At 46.6% G+C, this 18059-nt stretch overlaps 1 protein-coding gene across 4 annotated transcripts in view; it reads left to right on the top strand.

Moving 5' to 3' along the window:
* Nucleotides 1-18059, top strand: part of LPIN2 (lipin 2) — a 91331-nt gene that overhangs the window by 45880 nt on the left and 27392 nt on the right. For all 4 annotated transcript variants that reach the window (XM_006139030.4, XM_006139028.4, XM_006139027.4 and 1 more), the window contains exons 4-7: nucleotides 1777-2078; nucleotides 10256-10363; nucleotides 14310-14433; nucleotides 17503-17839. In XM_006139030.4, coding sequence (XP_006139092.2) covers nucleotides 1777-2078; nucleotides 10256-10363; nucleotides 14310-14433; nucleotides 17503-17839 — 871 coding nt within the window. The remainder of the gene's footprint in view (nucleotides 1-1776; nucleotides 2079-10255; nucleotides 10364-14309; nucleotides 14434-17502; nucleotides 17840-18059) is intronic.

Genomic DNA, 18059 nt, shown 5'->3' with positions numbered 1-18059 from the left:
CTGACGATTTTATGCTTATCAGATAGTTGACTAGTCGTTTACATCCCAAGTTGGGGACAAGCTTCTTGTGGGTTGTAGAGTGTGGCTTGGGGCTTTTCCATGCATGGAGGATTGTAGCCCTAGCTGAGGAAGGGGCCCTTTGATGAAGCCTGAATTGCTCTCAGTGGTCCTGAGCATGCATTCTTGAGGTCAAAACAGTACAGCAAAAACTTTAAAAACAAAAGAACCTATGTGCTTGCTTACATAGCTTACTGGAGACCAGCCCCAACTGCATGCTGTGGTAGTAGCAATTCTTCAGTATCAGCAATGGGGTTTTTCCCTTGGTTACAAGTTGATGATTGTTTTCAGATTCAGAACTAGGACCTAGTCTGGGCAGTTCAGCTGTTTCTTTTTACAGTTCAGGCCTTTAAACGCCTATCTCTGGAAACAGAGGAAATCAGATTAACCTTTTGTGGGCCTGTCATGTCAGCTGAACCTGAGTACAGAGTTTACAGACTAACAGGCCCCAGAGCATCCCTTCCTCTGAGGGTGGGCCCAGTGCCCCCTCAGCCTCCTTTGTCCTATTCCCCCCCAGACCAGCTATGCACAGTGCTTCCCTGCTCAAATAACCCAAACCACAGCTGTATAGTTCTCTGCACACTCCCATCGCTGCTCATCATCATTTCCCAAGTGCTGCTCCACAGCCTAGGTTGCCCATCGTTGACCTATAGTCCCACTTCCTTGCACCCAGTCATGTTCACTAGCCCTGCTGGGAGGTGACTGGGTCAGTTGGGCTGAGCTGGCAGTGAGGCTGTGACCGTGATGACTATCTCTCCAGCTGCTCGGGAACAATGTGACCAGCCAGGATAGCGAGGAGTAGGGCCTGCCCAGATCGGGTTCCCTCCAGACCCACTTGGTATCCCCACCCACCACCACCACTTTTTGTGACTAACCAACACCTGCACCGGTCCCAGATGGTATGGCCCAGAGAGGTGGATGGTGTTCCACAGCTGATGGATAGCACAGACCTCACTCAGAGTTGGTGGTGTGCTGGGGAGCTGAGCCAGACCCCTGGAATGTGACTCTTAAGATCATCCCAGATGTGCCCATCAGGCAGCAGTCCATCTCAGCCCACATAGCCCAAGAAGCTCACCTGTTGGTTGTTGGCAAGCTTACTACAGGCAAAAGGAATCTTCTGGCTTCAATCTATTCTCACAGCTTAGACACTGGACTTTCCCTGGAAATGGGCCAGACCCAGCCATGTGGTTGGATTACTCCATGTGGTTCTGGTGCCAGTGGTGTCATTGTAAACTCATTACGGTCTGGGAACAGGTAATCAGCAAAGACCCATTTTCAGACATATCTTCAAAAGGCTTGGTTTCTACATAATGAGAGGGGTACAATTTGTATTAATCTCTCTAGGTATTTTGTAGAAAATTCACTTCATGCTTATCTCAAAAGTCAATTTTTGTCTGGCATGTTTTCAGTATAGCCCTTAATTCTCAGGCCTCATCTTATTTTTATTACATCTCCTCCAAGAGATTACAATACATACATTTTGCATTTAGTACAGTGGATCTCAAAGGTACTTGATTTGAATAAGGGCTCCCAGCAATCTGTCATGTGGGGGGCAATATTGCTGGTCAGGGAGGAAATTTGTCATATCTGTCTGAATCCTTGATGCTGCTCACCTCTCCCACCCCAGAAAACCTCCACATTTATGTAACCTTTTGTTATTGTTTGTGTTGCATTAAATGCCTCTGTTTGTTTGTTTATTATTCTCCTTGTTTTGCTCAGGAAAATGTTCCTGCACATCTTGCAACCTCTCCAATACCCACTGAGGATCAGTTCTTTAAAGAAATTGAAGATTGCTTACTGAAGTCAGGTGAAAATCAAAGGACATATCAGAACTCTGAAGTTACTCATGCCATAGAAACAGAGACTGTATTCACCTCAGGGTCTGTAAAGAAGAAAAAGCGAAGAAGAAAGAAATACAAACAAGATAGCAAGAAGGAAGATCAAATCTCTTCTTCAGGGGTTGAGGAGATTCTTGAAATAGAAAAAAGCTCTGATGATGAGAGAGGTGTTCAACATCTGAGGTGAACTATTAAATACACACCAAATGCTGTATTGTGGTGGTATTAAAGCTTCATACTGTGGCTTGTGTACTAACCCTTTCTCTTATTTAAGGTACCCTTGAGTAACAGTAGGGTTCAATAAATTATTGAATGTGTAAGTCCAAGAGCTTTTTCCTCAGAAATACAAAGAAATTATATTTGTAATTTTGACTTCTTCCAGAACTCTTAAGAATCTTTCAGAATTGGGCAGTCAGAGCAAATGCCAAATCTTGTTTAACCTAGTGTTTTCCATCAGGATTATCACTTATGTCCCTAGCAATCAGTCCTGTGGAACAGTATTGCTGCTGAAACTGGCAGCATGCTGCAGAGCACATTTATATAATATCACTTTCTAGAACACTAAAATGTGGTCCTGACATGAAGATTTAGATACGTATAAATGTACTAGTTGTGATGGATGTACTAGTTGTACTAGCTGCCATCTTTCAAGTCTCCCTTTTTAGCGTATCAGAATCTGACTTTGTGTAATGCATCTTTAGCTATGAGGCAGCTGTGTTTTTCCTATAAGAAGTATATCTGAAAAAGTATAGTTAAAGTAAGTAAGTGTTATGTAAGATACTGCCACAGCAAAGTGTGCTATGCAAATGTCTCAATCCCTCATTTCTGACTGAAGCCATGCTGCTCGTAGTACAGTGAACCCTCGCTACTTCGCGGTTCGACCATCGCGGATTCACGACTTCGCGGACTTTTTTCATTACATTATGTATATACGTGAATCCGCGATGGTCGAACCGCGAAGTAGCGAGGGTTCACTGGTGAACCCTCGTTTATCGCGGTAGATAGGTTCCAAACCCGACCGCGATAGATGAAAATCCGCGAAGTAGGATCCTCAAAGCCTCGGGGGAAGCCGGCCGGGGGGCATCCCAGGCGCGCATGGGCTGCGCCCCCGCCGGAGCCCCTCCGCGGCTTTCAAAGCCTCGGGGGAAGCCGGCGGGGGGGCATCCCAGGCGCGCCTGGGCTGCTCCCCCGCCGGAGCCCCTCCGCGGCTTTCAAAGCCTCGGGGGAAGCCGGCGGGGGGGCATCCCAGGCGCGCCTGGGCTGCTCCCCCGCCGGAGCCCCTCCGCGGCTTTCAAAGCCTCGGGGGAAGCCGGCGGGGGGGCATCCCAGGCGCGCCTGGGCTGCTCCCCCGCCGGAGCCCCTCCGCGGCTTTCAAAGCCTCGGGGGAAGCCGGCGGGGGGGCATCCCAGGCGCGCCTGGGCTGCTCCCCCGCCGGAGCCCCTCCGCGGCTTTCAAAGCCTCGGGGGAAGCCGGCGGGGGGGCATCCCAGGCGCGCCTGGGCTGCTCCCCCGCCGGAGCCCCTCCGCGGCTTTCAAAGCCTCGGGGGAAGCCGGCGGGGGGGCATCCCAGGCGCGCCTGGGCTGCTCCCCCGCCGGAGCCCCTCCGCGGCTTTCAAAGCCTCGGGGGAAGCCGGCGGGGGGGCATCCCAGGCGCGCCTGGGCTGCTCCCCCGCCGGAGCCCCTCCGCGGCTTTCAAAGCCTCGGGGGAAGCCGGCGGGGGGGCATCCCAGGCGCGCCTGGGCTGCTCCCCCGCCGGAGCCCCTCCGCGGCTTTCAAAGCCTCCGGGGAAGCCGGCGGGGGGGCATCCCAGGCGCGCCTGGGCTGCTCCCCCGCCGGAGCCCCTCCGCGGCTTTGAAAGCCTCCGGGGAAGCCGGCGGGGGGGCATCCCAGGCGCGCCTGGGCTGCTCCCCCGCCGGAGCCCCTCCGCGGCTTTGAAAGCCTCGGGGGAAGCCGGCGGGGGGGCATCCCAGGCGCGCCTGGGCTGCTCCCCCGCCGGAGCCCCTCCGCGGCTTTGAAAGCCTCGGGGGAAGCCGGCGGGGGGGCATCCCAGGCGCGCCTGGGCTGCTCCCCCGCCGGAGCCCCTCCGCGGCTTTGAAAGCCTCCGGGGAAGCCGGCGGGGGGGCATCCCAGGCGCGCCTGGGCTGCTCCCCCGCCGGAGCCCCTCCGCGGCTTTGAAAGCCTCGGGGGAAGCCGGCGGGGGGGCATCCCAGGCGCGCCTGGGCTGCTCCCCCGCCGGAGCCCCTCCGCGGCTTTCAAAGCCTCGGGGGAAGCCGGCGGGGGGGCATCCCAGGCGCGCCTGGGCTGCTCCCCCGCCGGAGCCCCTCCGCGGCTTTCAAAGCCTCGGGGGAAGCCGGCGGGGGGGCATCCCAGGCGCGCCTGGGCTGCTCCCCCGCCGGAGCCCCTCCGCGGCTTTGAAAGCCTCCGGGGAAGCCGGCGGGGGGGCATCCCAGGCGCGCCTGGGCTGCTCCCCCGCCGGAGCCCCTCCGCGGCTTTGAAAGCCTCGGGGGAAGCCGGCGGGGGGGCATCCCAGGCGCGCCTGGGCTGCTCCCCCGCCGGAGCCCCTCCGCGGCTTTCAAAGCCTCGGGGGAAGCCGGCGGGGGGGCATCCCAGGCGCGCCTGGGCTGCTCCCCCGCCGGAGCCCCTCCGCGGCTTTCAAAGCCTCGGGGGAAGCCGGCGGGGGGGCATCCCAGGCGCGCCTGGGCTGCTCCCCCGCCGGAGCCCCTCCGCGGCTTTCAAAGCCTCGGGGGAAGCCGGCGGGGGGGCATCCCAGCCGCGCCTGGGCTGCTCCCCCGCCGGAGCCCCTCCGCGGCTTTCAAAGCCTCGGGGGAAGCCGGCGGGGGGGCATCCCAGGCGCGCCTGGGCTGCTCCCCCGCCGGAGCCCCTCCGCGGCTTTCAAAGCCTCGGGGGAAGCCGGCGGGGGGGCATCCCAGGCGCGCCTGGGCTGCTCCCCCGCCGGAGCCCCTCCGCGGCTTTCAAAGCCTCGGGGGAAGCCGGCGGGGGGGCATCCCAGGCGCGCCTGGGCTGCTCCCCCGCCGGAGCCCCTCCGCGGCTTTCAAAGCCTCGGGGGAAGCCGGCGGGGGGGCATCCCAGGCGCGCCTGGGCTGCTCCCCCGCCGGAGCCCCTCCGCGGCTTTCAAAGCCTCGGGGGAAGCCGGCGGGGGGGCATCCCAGGCGCGCCTGGGATGCCCCCCCGCCGGCTTCCCCCGAGGCTTTGAAAGCCGCGGAGGGGCTCCGGCGGGGGAGCAGCCCAGGCGCGCCTGGGATGCCCCCCCGCCGGCTTCCCCCGAGGCTTTGAAAGCCGCGGAGGGGCTCCGGCGGGGGAGCAGCCCAGGCGCGCCTGGGATGCCCCCCCGCCGGCTTCCCCCGAGGCTTTTTAAAGTTTTGGTAAGGATCAATTTTATGTTCACAGTACAGTATACCTAAATTCCACTAGAATAAACTCACTAGTATCAAATATGTATGATCCAGTACATATTAGACTCCCCCAAAATTAACTTCAACTCAGATTTTCATTTTGAAGTGCTTGTAGATATTTTTTGATTATTTACTATATATTTGAGAGGGTCTGTCTAAGAACTCTTTCTAAATGGTGAGAGCTCGGACCACCAAATTTGGCATACAGTTTCCTCTTAAAGTTAAAACAAGGTAAGGGTTCAGGATGTACCTGGAATGGGATTGCTTAAAACCATGCAAGAGAGAGACAGAATCACCAGGAAGGTGAAAGGGGATGGCCGGGGTATCCCCTCCCACTGTCCAGGCATCCTTTAGGGAGGGCAGTAGGGCTGAAGCTCCTTCTTCCCTCCTGATTTGTATGGGAGCATTGCTGACTATTCCCCTTCATCAGAGAGTGAGGGAAAAGTGCACAGTTTGCTGCATTCCTCACTGTGGCTAGGGAGTGTGGGGGCAGATAAACCTGGACTTGCCCGAACTGTGGGACATGCACCCCTCCCTTGGCTGTGCCTGCTGGCGATATGGCGCCTATGAAGAGGCACTTCTCACCTGGCCCGGAAGCTGCTGTGTTGAAAGAGGGCTGCTCTCTTCCCAGAGCAGCCTGCACAGTGAATCCCTCTTCCCCAGCCCCAACCCAGAGCAATGATTTTAAAAAATTGTGTTAAGGACTGGGCAACACAGTGTAAATCTTGCAGTTGCTAAATAAAGAGAACTATCTTCTTTCTATATATTGGCATGGTAAGCTATCAGCAGCAGAATTTCAGTAGAATTCATTTTCACGTCTGAGATAAGAATGTTAAGGACTAGTTGACTATCAGATAAGCAAATGCTTATCGGATAGTCGAGTCGACTAGTCGTTTCCCCCCTCCTCTTGCTGCCTCTATCAGATAGAGGCAGCAAAGTGGAGGGAAAGAGTGGGTATTTCAAAGCAGCAGTGCCACACGGAGCTCGGGATATGGGCTCCGTGCGGCACTATCACTTTGAAATGCCGCCGCACGTTTCAAAGAGGCGATGCCACACAGCTGATCCCAGGCCCAGTGCGGCGCTGCTGCTTTGAAACACCGCCATGGCATTTCAAAGCGGCAGTACCATGTGAAGCTCAGGGTCAGCTCGCTGACCCCGGGCTCCATGTGGCATTTCCATGGAACCAGGAGTCAGCTGGGAAGTCCCCAGATGACCCCAGGCTCTGTGCAACACTGCTGCTTTGAAATGCCACATGGAGCCAAGGATTAGCTGGGGAGTCCTCTGCTTACCCAAGGCTCCATGTGACCGTTTCCGCTTTGAAATGCACAAGAGCCCCCACTGGAGACTCTTGTACATTCCAAAGCTAGCATGCCCCGTGCAGCCTGGGGCCAGCAGGACTTCCTGCTGGCCTGGGCTGCATGTGGAGTTCCAACTTTGAAATGTATATTTCAAAGGAGGAATGCAGAAGTGCTTATCAACTAGTCAATGGAAATTCCATCGACTACTTGACTAAGCAAATTAATCGATATTTAACATCCCTAGTCTGAGATACATAGACTGGAGCTGTGTATTTGCTTAAAGCCCATCAAAAAAATTAAACGTGTTTATTTTATCCTATCCTACATATTATAGGAGGGAAAAACAAGTAGTCCTGTAGCACCTTAGAGACTAACAGAAATATATATAAAATATAGTATTATGAGCTTTCATGGGCAAACCCCATTTTTGGCCATGAAAGCTTATGATATGGGGGGAGGGAGGGAGAGGTGTGTGTGTGTGTGTGTGTGTGTGTGTGTGTGTGTGTGTGTGTGTGTGTGTGTGTGTGTGCGCGTGCGCGCGGATATATAGATATATATAAAATTATAATTTTTGTTAGGATACTTCAGGACTACTCATTGTTTTCTTCTAAGTTACAGTTTAACACGCCTGCCCCTCTGAGACTTTATATTATGGGTACAACATATGCTAGTAGCAGTTTCCTGTATATGTCAGTTCTTTAGATCTACACTTGCAGAAATGTGTAGACATTGAATGCCAACCTGGAATGGGTATAAATAGAAGTGTAGATAGTGAGACACTGCAAGTAATTTAGAGGCATACCTGAACTCTGTGACTCTCTACACGGTCAAGCAGTGCCTCCCACATGTACACTAGGGATGTTAAAATTAGATTAATCAACTAATCGAATAGTTGATGGAATTATCATCGACTATTTGATTAGCTGATAAAGGCGCTTCCACTTTGTAATGTAGCAAGAGCCCACCCAGCTGTTGCCACATTTCACAGGTGGAAATGCCACATGGCGTTCCACCATAGAAATATACAAGAGCCCCTGCAGTGGCTCTTGTGCATTTCAAAGATTGAAACGCTGCATGGAGCTCCTGCCCCCTCCCACGGAGCTGGGGGGAACCTGCTTTTAAGCCAGCTCCCCCAGAATCCCCTCCTACTCCCCCCTTGCTGCCTCTTTCTGATAGAGACCTCAAAGGGGGGAAGTGACTAGTTGACTATCCAGTAAGCTTTTACTTATCGGATAGTTGACTAGTCAATTAGTTGCTTACATCCCTAATCTTCACTGGTGTTTTTCAGCAATGTAGTATGTAGTGAAAGACTGCAGGAAAAGTCACTAGCGATTTCCTGCTGCTAGAGCCATTTGCAACTGCTTCTACTGCTGAAGGCTTTCATTGCCATGTGTACCTACATATGCACACCCCATATACCATGCAAATTTAAGCAAGGACATTGATTGTTTAACAGCAGGAAAGGAATTTGTTTCCTGGGTGAAGCTAGTTCATTACTAAGCAGTGAAATAGCTGTATTCAATATTTTGATTGTTTGTTAGAGACCTGTTCTAGTTCATTGTTGTCATTGAAAGAATGATAAATATCCAGTCTGAAAAACTAGGGGCCATAAGTATTGTTCATTGAAGCAGAGCTGGTAGTTGGTTCTGAGTAGGAGGAAGCTCAGGATTAGGGATGTTAGAAGTCAATATATTTCAAATGTAACTGCTACATTTCTTAGAGGTTATATGATTACTTGGTACCACCCCCTCACCTCTCCCCCTCCCCCCCCCCCCCCCGTACAGGCCAACAGCCAGTGCTCCAAGTCCCACTCCTGGGGAGCCCCTTGCCACTCCACATTGCTGTTTCTGTAAATAGACTTTTCTTTCCTTTTTTTCCCCTTTGAATTAGGTTAAAATACATTAAACATACTAAAGTTCAATAAAAAAAAAAGTGAACACATAAAATAGACAAATCAGATTTTAGTACAGAGGGGGAATGAGGGTTAATGTCTGGGAGAATGATATTAGAGGTGATAATTGGGGAAGCTATCTTTGTAATGGATAAGATAATTAGTATCTTTGTTTAAGGTCCATTCGTAAAGTGTCAAATTTAAGCATGAATGACAGTTCAGAGGCTTTTCTGTGAAGTCTTGTGTTAAAATCTCTTTGAAGCAGGATGCAGGTAGTCAGATCATTGAGACAATGCCCATTCTGGTTGAAATGGCAAGAAACTGTTTTTTCTTTGTGAAACTGTATGATGTCTGTTTTGTGTGCATTAATTCTTTGGAGAAGTACCTGAGAAGTTTTTCCAATATACATAGCAGACGGACACTGTTGGCATATGATGGCATAAATATAATTTATATAATGTATTTATATAAATTATGCTCATCTCCCCCCCCCCCCCCCCCCATTCTAAAATCTGATTTGTCTATTTTATGTGTGTTCACTTTTTTTTTAATTGTATCCCTTTGGTATGTATGGTCATGCCAATTTTCTTCCACAATGTGATCTGAGAAAGTGGGTCTGGCCCACGAAAGCTCATCACCTAATAAACCATCTTGTTAGTCTTTAAAGTGCTGCATGGTCCTGTCTTTTGTTTCAGCAAGACCAGACTAACACGGTTATATCTCCATTACTATTTATCTTTGGGCATACTGTGCTTTTGATTGTTTTGTGTGGCTCCAAACTAGGGTGTTATGCTGTAACAACCAAAAGATTTTCATTTCTTTGACTGAGCATATTTGCATGCAGTAAATTGAAACATTGGTTTAAAAACATTTTGTATATAACGATTTGGTAGGTAAAATTGTTTAATCTGTGTTAAAATGTAATATATTTACTTAAGACATAATATGAAATGGATGGGGGAAGGAAAGAGATGGCAGCTGAGAAATACAGGACAATAGATAACTGAGGGCGGTGCCGTTAGGACATGATCAAGGGCTGAAATCACTGCATGACAAGCTTGTGGAGGATGACATCACTTAGGGTAGGCCTAGACTACAGGGTTTTTTGGTTTTTGGGGAAGAAAAAAGTGGCCTTTCGAAAAAACTTCACCTGCGTCTAGTCTGCTGCCATGTTCTTTCGAAATTAAATCAAAAGAACACCACAGTTTTTTCGACTACGGAAGCCCTCATTTTTTGAAGAATAACACCTTTTTTTGAAAGTGGCTTTTTTGTTGTTGTTGTTGTTGTTGTTGTTTAAAGAGAGCATCCAGACTGCCTGGGTGCTCTCTTTCGAAAAAGCAGCTCTCTTTTTTCAAACATACTGGTTGCTGTCTAGATGATATCTTTTGAAAGAGGCTTCTAGTCTAGTCTAGACGTAGCCAGAGTGTATTTTTGAGATCTTCGATTAAAACCAAATCATTTAGCTAAATATGTGTTGGGGGACATTTTTTTTAATTTACTAGGATGTTTTTTAAAGAGCATTAAAGATGGCAACATAGAAATGAATAAGAAGGCTTTGTAGACAAGAAATCAACATTGCAGATGATGAACGATTGCTCTTTCTTGAGTTATCTCTCAACTATCATTTTCTTCCTTTCTCTTTTTGACTTTAGATTTCTGGTACATAAATAATTTAATTATTCTAGGTAAATTGTCAGTGGAGAGCTGTTGTTGACTCACTTAAAGCAAAAATGTGTTGTTGTTTTTTTTCTCTCCACAGAGGATCCTCAAATTCTTCACCAAAGAGTGAAGAGCAGAAAGAGTCTGTGATTTATCACTCCAAGGATCATTACCCTTTATCTGATGGAGACTGGTCCCCTTCGGAGAAGTAGGTAATTTTTGTGGTGTCATCTTTCTGTATGATTTTGTACTCTTATATTGTAGAATAATGCACCACTTCCATAACTTCTGTCCTATGTAACTACCTAAAGCCTCCAAACACTTTTGCTTCTCCCTCTCCTCTGCTTCTACGCATCTCAGCTGTAGGAAGAACTCCATCTCATCCTTAGAGGTCTGCCTGCCCTAAGGACACTCCCACCCTGAAGGTAGCGATAGGGAAGAGGCATGGCCTCTACCTTCTTCTCCTGCCCCCACTTACTTCCTTCAGACCTCACAGGGACATTCTTCTGTCCCCTTTTCTCATGGGACAAGATCTCGCACGGATCTGAGGCTGTTTTCACCTTCCTGTGTCACTTAAGGAGAGTTGGCTGCTCCGGGGCTATTCTGCTCAACTGTAAATGCATGCACTGGGCTGCTTTCCTGCCCTACTCTAGCCTATCTAGTTGTCCTGAAAGCTAGAAAAAACAAAACTGGTTTGGACTCTGGCTGTGCAAGCTTAACCTTCTGCATGCCTTTTCCCCTTCAGGCAGCAAAAGGGGAGAAAAAAGTCCCAGAACTTCCAAATGAAAAAATAGGGGAAAAAAGCATCCTTTTAAAATCCCGAAGCCTCTGTTCCTGGTTCAAAATGATCCCATCAGTGCTGCCACCATGTCAAGGATGTACCCTGGTCTGGCACACTGAGTGCAGAAGGTGGGAGCCTGCAAGAGACCTTAAATACCTTTCCACTATAGGCTTCTGCTTACAAAAACTCCCCAAGGTCACAGATTTCTTGCCCTTAGAGAGGTAGCTGCCACCATGAAGTGTAAAACCCCTTCTTCTAGGACTCAGGAAGAAGCCATTGAATTTCTTCCAAAGGGGTACCCTCCCCAAGCGCTTTTACCACAAGAGAGCTTGAGAAAAAACAGAAAACAAACTGCAGTCTCTGATAGCTGACCTCTTAGTCTTAAGCACACATACACAGACCCCCTGCTACTTTCCAGGACACAAGACTCAAATCATAGCCTTAAGGTAATTTTTTATTAACAAAACCAAAAGGTATACTTAATAAAGCATACTTGGTTGCTAGGTGTTACAGAGCAACTGAGTGAAAACAAAGTAAAACACAGAGAAACATAATATCTCTGGGTGCAATTTAGATATAGTGAATTTGGAGGTGGGGGGGCGGCACATGGACTTAGCATAGAAAAGTTTAACCAACAACAAAACAAAGAAAAATACCCTGATCGTGACTAAATATACATTTCTCTATCTATATACATTTCATGATCCATACTGATCCGTACTTCCAGGTCAGGTCCATTTCTATGCCCAGTATTCCTTGTTGCATGGTAACTGTGCCTGATTTAATTAATCTTGCTTCCCCCCAGCTTTTGGCTTAAAACTCACACACAAAATCAGCAGGCAGGTATATCTTTTCAATTTAAGTTTCAACAATCTTTCCCATTGACTTTCCTGACTTCCTGCCAACACCCCCAGCTACTTGAATTTAACCTTTGGGTACGTCTACACTACATGGCTCTATCGACGGAGCCTTGTAAAATAGTTTACTCGGCATAGTCAAAGAAGCAGGGATTTAAATAATCCCCGCTTCATTAAAATAAAAATGACTGCCATGCTGTGCCGACGATCAGCTGATCCGGCATAGCGCGGCAGTCTAGATGCGGCGCAGTCGACAAGGGAAGCCTTTGTCGACCGCTCCAGTATGCCTTGTAAAACGAGGTTTACTAGACTGCCGCGCTGTGCTGGATCAGCTGATTGTCGGCACAGAGCAGCGGTCATTTTTATTTGAATGAAGCGGGGAATATTTAAATCCCTGCTTCTTTGACTATGCCGAGTAAACTATTTTACATGGCTCTGTTTACAGAGCCATGTAGTCTAGAAGTACCCTTTTAGTCCTCGGGTGCTGGTCAGCACTTCTCCTATCCATCACAGGAAGTATTTGGCTTTTATTGCTATATTATCTGCTTCTTAAAAAAAAAAAAAAAAAAAACTGAATTTATCCTCACAACATGTTTTCCTCAGTTTACAGTTGTAGAACAGACTAGTTGTAGAGACAGACTAATTAACTTACAAAAGATCACACAGCCGTCTGGGGTAAAGCCTGTGGTCTGAATGTTTTCTCTTTCCTAGTCCAGTTCCTTAACCATAAAATCATGCCTCCTCCCTAATGCATGAAACCCTCTACCCATTTTGGATGTGAGATCAATTTTGGTGGCTGAGGGGTCCTTTAGTTGTTGAGAAGTGACTGGCTGGTGGAAAAAGAGAGAAGGAAGACTTGCCTTCTGCTCTTTTCCTTATAAAACCATTAGCAGGAACTTTGAGCTTTTCAAGTGTTAAAGTATACAGTCAAGAGGTGCAAGCCTCCAGCTTCTTTCAGTTACTTATAGTGCAAACTGTGCATGTAATGAGAGTGGCCCTTTCTTTACTGGGTCTGCTGGCTCAGTTTTGTGTGCAGAAAACAAGGTAGAGCTTTCATCAATATATCATCAGTATCTGCTTTAAAAAAAAGAAGAAGAGTAGATGGGCTATCATGGAGGCAGGGAAATATATTGATACATACAATCAGTACTCTTTGATTTTTACTTTCTTCATTATGCCAAGATCCATAAATCTGTTATAAGGCATACTTTAGTCCACTTGTGGTTTGGAGGCAAAATAACTCTACCCATTGACATTCCCTTCTGTTTTATATGCCCTTATATAGTAACAAGGCAAACCTAGAGGAACTATTTATTTAAAGTCTGGACCCCCATCAAATGCCTTAGAAAGACATACAGATCATTTGGCAAGTTAAAACAGTACTTGAAGTATAACAGAAGAATCTTTTTTCAAATAATTAACACAAATGCATATTTCTGAGGCAAGATCAGTAGCTGCCCCCATTGCTAAATGCACGTTTTCCAACCAGACCTGTCTGAAGTTAGATTAACTCTCCTCCCTTCTCCCCATGCCATGCGTTTCAACAATTCAGGCATATTCAAGAAAATAATTTTGTACATATCAAGACTAAATGCTACCTTCAAACAACAATCCTTATTCCAGCCCCACAAGATCTTTATGCTATTTAGAACAGTACTCCAGTCTGTATTTTAGGAAAGTATTAATTGAATTATCCTGTCTGTCAAAGTTGTCTCAATTGAAGGCAACTTCAAGGGACAGGGCATTTCTAGGGTTGCCAGGTGCCTGATTTTTAATGGGACCTGGCAGTGTCCAGTTACTGTGTGTTGGGAGGGGAAGAGGAGGAAGTGAGACAGAAGGGGCCCAGTTTTAAAAAAATTAGAAGGCATTCTCCTATTTTCAGTGATTTCGTTCTATCTTCAAGCAGGCTGAAATACCATTGTAATGTATCTAGACCTTATTATTCTAAGGAAATATTCAAGTAAATTCAGTTTTTTTCCCCCTGATTTGATCATATGCTCTACTTATTTTGCCCTCCCTCAGCTCTGATGAGGGTGTGAGGTATTGCTGCATGCTGTTGTATATTGGAATGTAACTGTTATATCCATTTAACTTAGCTTGCAACAATAATAGGACGTCAGTAAATGGATGAAATTTTTCAGGCCTTGCAAACTATACTGCTGTCTCTTTTCTGGAACACAGGAATTTAAAACAGACTATCCTAAATTAACAGTAGGAATTACATCAGTCTTGTGATGGCCGCTAAATCTAACATTAAAAAAGAGAGAGAGAAAATTGTGGGGGTATTATCTGAGAGCACTTAAAAACAATGAATGAATCTATTTAGAGTGGTCAGTATGTAAGCCTCTTTTAATGTGATTTCAGTTTTAACCTAATTTCTCTGTCTGTAAATCCAACTGGGCTTCTTGCCCTGTTGCTGAATATTTGAAGCTCTAGTAAACCATAGAAAACAAACAAAAGTAGCTGCATAAGAAATGCATTTTAAATACTGTAGCTTTCTGTGTTTATTCTGATAGTCCTTTCTCAGATCCAGTCTGCCCTAAAAGTGATTCAGAACTAGAAGTGAAACCGGCAGAGAGCTTGCTTAGAGCTGAATCTCATATGGAGTGGACATGGGGAGGATTCCCAGAGTCTACTAAGGTAAAGTTATCTACAGATTAGTTTTAAATACTGTCTGGGACTTTTAATGTACTGAATTTTGTCTTTCTTAAAATCGTATATTTTGCATTAGACTATTGAGAAAAAATGAGCAATTGTGAGAGATTCAAGAGAAATAACATGAAAACAGTGCCCTCTTGTGGCTGGCTAAGATGAAGGCTTTTTATTGATATCAAAAGCAGAGCTACACAATTCTTCCAGGATGATATTCAAATTAAAAATCTGCACTCTCTAATATGCTGCTAGAAACAGAAGATAATTTTTAAATGATGCATTAGATGCAATAAGAATGATCGAGTCCATTAAGCTTTTTGTAAAAGATAGGACCAGGCTCACTCTAAGACAGTGGTCTCCAACCTTTTTACACTGAAGATCACTTTTTAAATCTCAGAACAGGCAAAGATCTACCACCCCACCCCTTCCTTGAAGCCCCGCCCTCTCTATTCTCCTCCTGTCCATCACTTGCTATCCCGAGCCCTTACTTACACACTCTGATAAACAGTTTATTTTTAAATTATGCAATATATAAAATTAAAATCACGTGTTTATAGTTATGAAATAAATGGTCTGTTTTTTATTCATGCTATTTAAATCTAAAATGAAGCATTTATAATTATATATTTTGTGGGGATAGAGTTCTGCGGCTGGGGGCAGGGGAGAGGGAACAGGGTGATGGGAGGGCAGAGGACAGGGTTCTGCAGCAGGGGACAGGGTGCCAGTGGGGACAGAGTTCAGGGAGTGGGGACGGGAATGGGGAGAGAGTTCTGTAGTTGCGGACAGGGGAGTAGGGACAGAGTTCTGTAGCTGGGGTCAGAGGAGTGGGGTCTGAGGAGAGGGGAGTGGGGACAGGGTTCCAGTGGCAGCAGAGAGTCCCCTGCATCTGCCTCCTCTCCCCCCCCCCCCCCCCGAGCGAAGCAGGGAAACCCTGCGCGTACCTGCCCTGGGGCCAAACCCCCCTTCCACAGCCCAGCCCAACCCAACCCATCCCCCCTTTCCCCTCTCCTCCCACAGCATGGCCAACCCCCGCGTGTGCCTACCCCAAGGCCAAACCCCTCTCCCGTGTCGCGGCCCGGCCCAGCCAACTCTCTCCCCTCCCACAGCACGGCCAAACCAAAAAAGTGTCTGAAAACTGTAGGTACTGGGGGTACTTATAATTTTTTTTGAAAAAGGGATACTTTATTAAAAAAAGGTTGAGAAACACTGCCCTAGGCAGCCCCCTTTTTAACTGCTCCTTGCCCTCCCTTGGTTAAAAGTGTGGCACAAATCCCCTGTTGTTCAAACTGAGGTGGGGAAGTATAATGTAACACCTTCTCTACACCTGAGAAAGATGATGAAATTTAGGCCCTACACCCATAGACAGGTCTGTGAGAGTAGACTGCTATAGTGATGCAGAGCCTCATTGATGTTCACTGGGCTGTTCATACAGTAGTGCTTTTGGGAAAAGGCTGTACATTAATATTACTTTTAAAAATTGAGTTGTTATTGAGAGGAGGCATTTTGACTACAAACAGTGATCTATCATCAACAATTACGAAGTTTAGTAACAGTTTGAATGTGTCAAAAATTTGCCTAGATTTGTCACTTCCTCAGAAGTGACCTGGCTACTTTAAAAATGGGGAGATGGAAAACTGTTTTTAATGAAGTCTGTTTTAATATAGTATCATTGTCAAGGCTGTTCCACACTATGGCTTGACAAATGCAGAAGTGGGGGCCCGCGAAAGCACCCCCCATCCTGAGATTTACAGGCTTTGGTACAAAAACTTCCCCTCAAAATCCCAATACCTGGATTTTGGGGAATATCTGCTGCTACCATCAAGTGCTTTTAAACCCACAACCAGGGGTGGACCCTTGAAACCAACTCCAGGGGTACTCCAAGCTCTTTTCCCCCAAAGAGCTTAAAAAACAGAAAAAGAAGCTGTAGTCTGTGGTAGCTGCCCTCTAGTGAGAGGCATGCAGATAACCACAGACAGATTTTCCAGGGCACAAAAATGAACCAATACCAGGTTAATTAGAAAAAGAAAACAAACTTTTATTATCAAAACAATACTACCGTTGCAAGCGTAGTTGAGGTGGCTAGATGTTAAGAGCCACCAATTGATATACTCATGGGGGACCGGCCCATGGGCTCAAAACTTAGGTACAAAGGAGAGGGGAAAAAACACTTTTAACAGCACAGACATCAGTTCTGAATCCCCAATCCATGAAAACAATAAAACCTGTCATGCTAACTACTTTGTCCTACTTACACATTATAAGAGGTCTTTTCTTTGAGAGAGACAGGCCTTCCCATCTCCCTGTTACTTGGAAGAAACCACTCTGACTCTGGCAAAGGAAGGAAAAGATGAAAAATTCCTTTGTCCCAGTTTGAAATCCCTATCTGCATTACTAATGGCTGGCCAGATACCTGGCTAGGGGCAGGAGACATAGTTGTCCCCTTAGTCTTCAGGCTGCTGGTCAGCCCACCTGGTTATGACAGTCATCAGTTCAGGTTGTGCATACAGGGAGATTGAATGTTTCCCTGTTACTGTATGCTAAACTATGCCTTAACTGGGCTATTTTTGTTAGCATCGCAGTGTGATAGGTACTTTTTAAAGAGAAAAAGGCCCATTTCCTGGCCCGAGTTCACAATCTAAATTAAATAAGTAGAGGGCAGGAGAAGTGATCTAACCTATGACAAGTATGCCCATCTTTTCAAGCTTGTCAGTCAGGAAGATTCCTATAGGCATCATGGTAGAGATTGTCCTTTAGAAAGAACTTGAATTGTGAACTCTATTTATGATCTTAAAATAGAAATATAGATAGATTTTAATACTCTGTAAAACTGGTGAACAAGTTCCTTCATGATTGACATGCCTGTGACTTTATTAATGACTGCATATACAGTTGCTAAAAGGTACATTAAAGTTTAATCCAGCAGGCTTGACTTTTTTGGTTTGAAAAGTTGTATTCCTGGCTTAATTACTATAAGCATTTGTTAGTTAATGTTCGGAGCTGAATAAAATGAATGACATATTACATGAAAATATATTAGAACAATATTTTTCTTTTCAGATAAGCAAGAAGGACAAATTGGAGCATCCTAGAACAGCTACCATTACCCCATCAGAAAAGACTCATTTTAGAGTCATCCTCAGCTCTGATGAAGTTGAAGATGATTTTTTGGTGAAAGATTCTGTCTGTACAGTACTAAAACCTGAGCCAAGAACTCACCCTCTGTTTAAGCAGACAGAGGTTAAAGTTTCTCTTGCGTCTGCAGTCACAGAACCTGTGCTGGAGATCCCTCAAGAATCATCTATATTAGATGCTGAACATCTCCCCAGCCTATTAGCAGATAGTACTTCGGAAGCAAAACCACCTTCAAAACTTGACTCTCCTTCAAAAAAGAAAGGTATTCATTTTGTATATAAAATAACTGGTTCATTTCCACAGTATTATGTAAAATTTGATGAAAAGTTGCACTTTTAATTGTGGGATTTACATATTATTAACTGATGTTTAATTTAAATAAAACCAAAAAAACCTCATTGACTATAGACCAACTAATCTGGAGAAATTCCTGTTAGATTTTTATGTGAACAATTTTCAGAGTTCAGAAAACTGTGTGTCTC

Source organism: Pelodiscus sinensis, chromosome 2, assembly GCF_049634645.1.
Source record: "Pelodiscus sinensis isolate JC-2024 chromosome 2, ASM4963464v1, whole genome shotgun sequence".
In the NCBI taxonomy this organism is placed as follows: domain Eukaryota; kingdom Metazoa; phylum Chordata; order Testudines; family Trionychidae; genus Pelodiscus; species Pelodiscus sinensis.
This window is presented reverse-complemented; position numbering and strand designations above follow the sequence as displayed.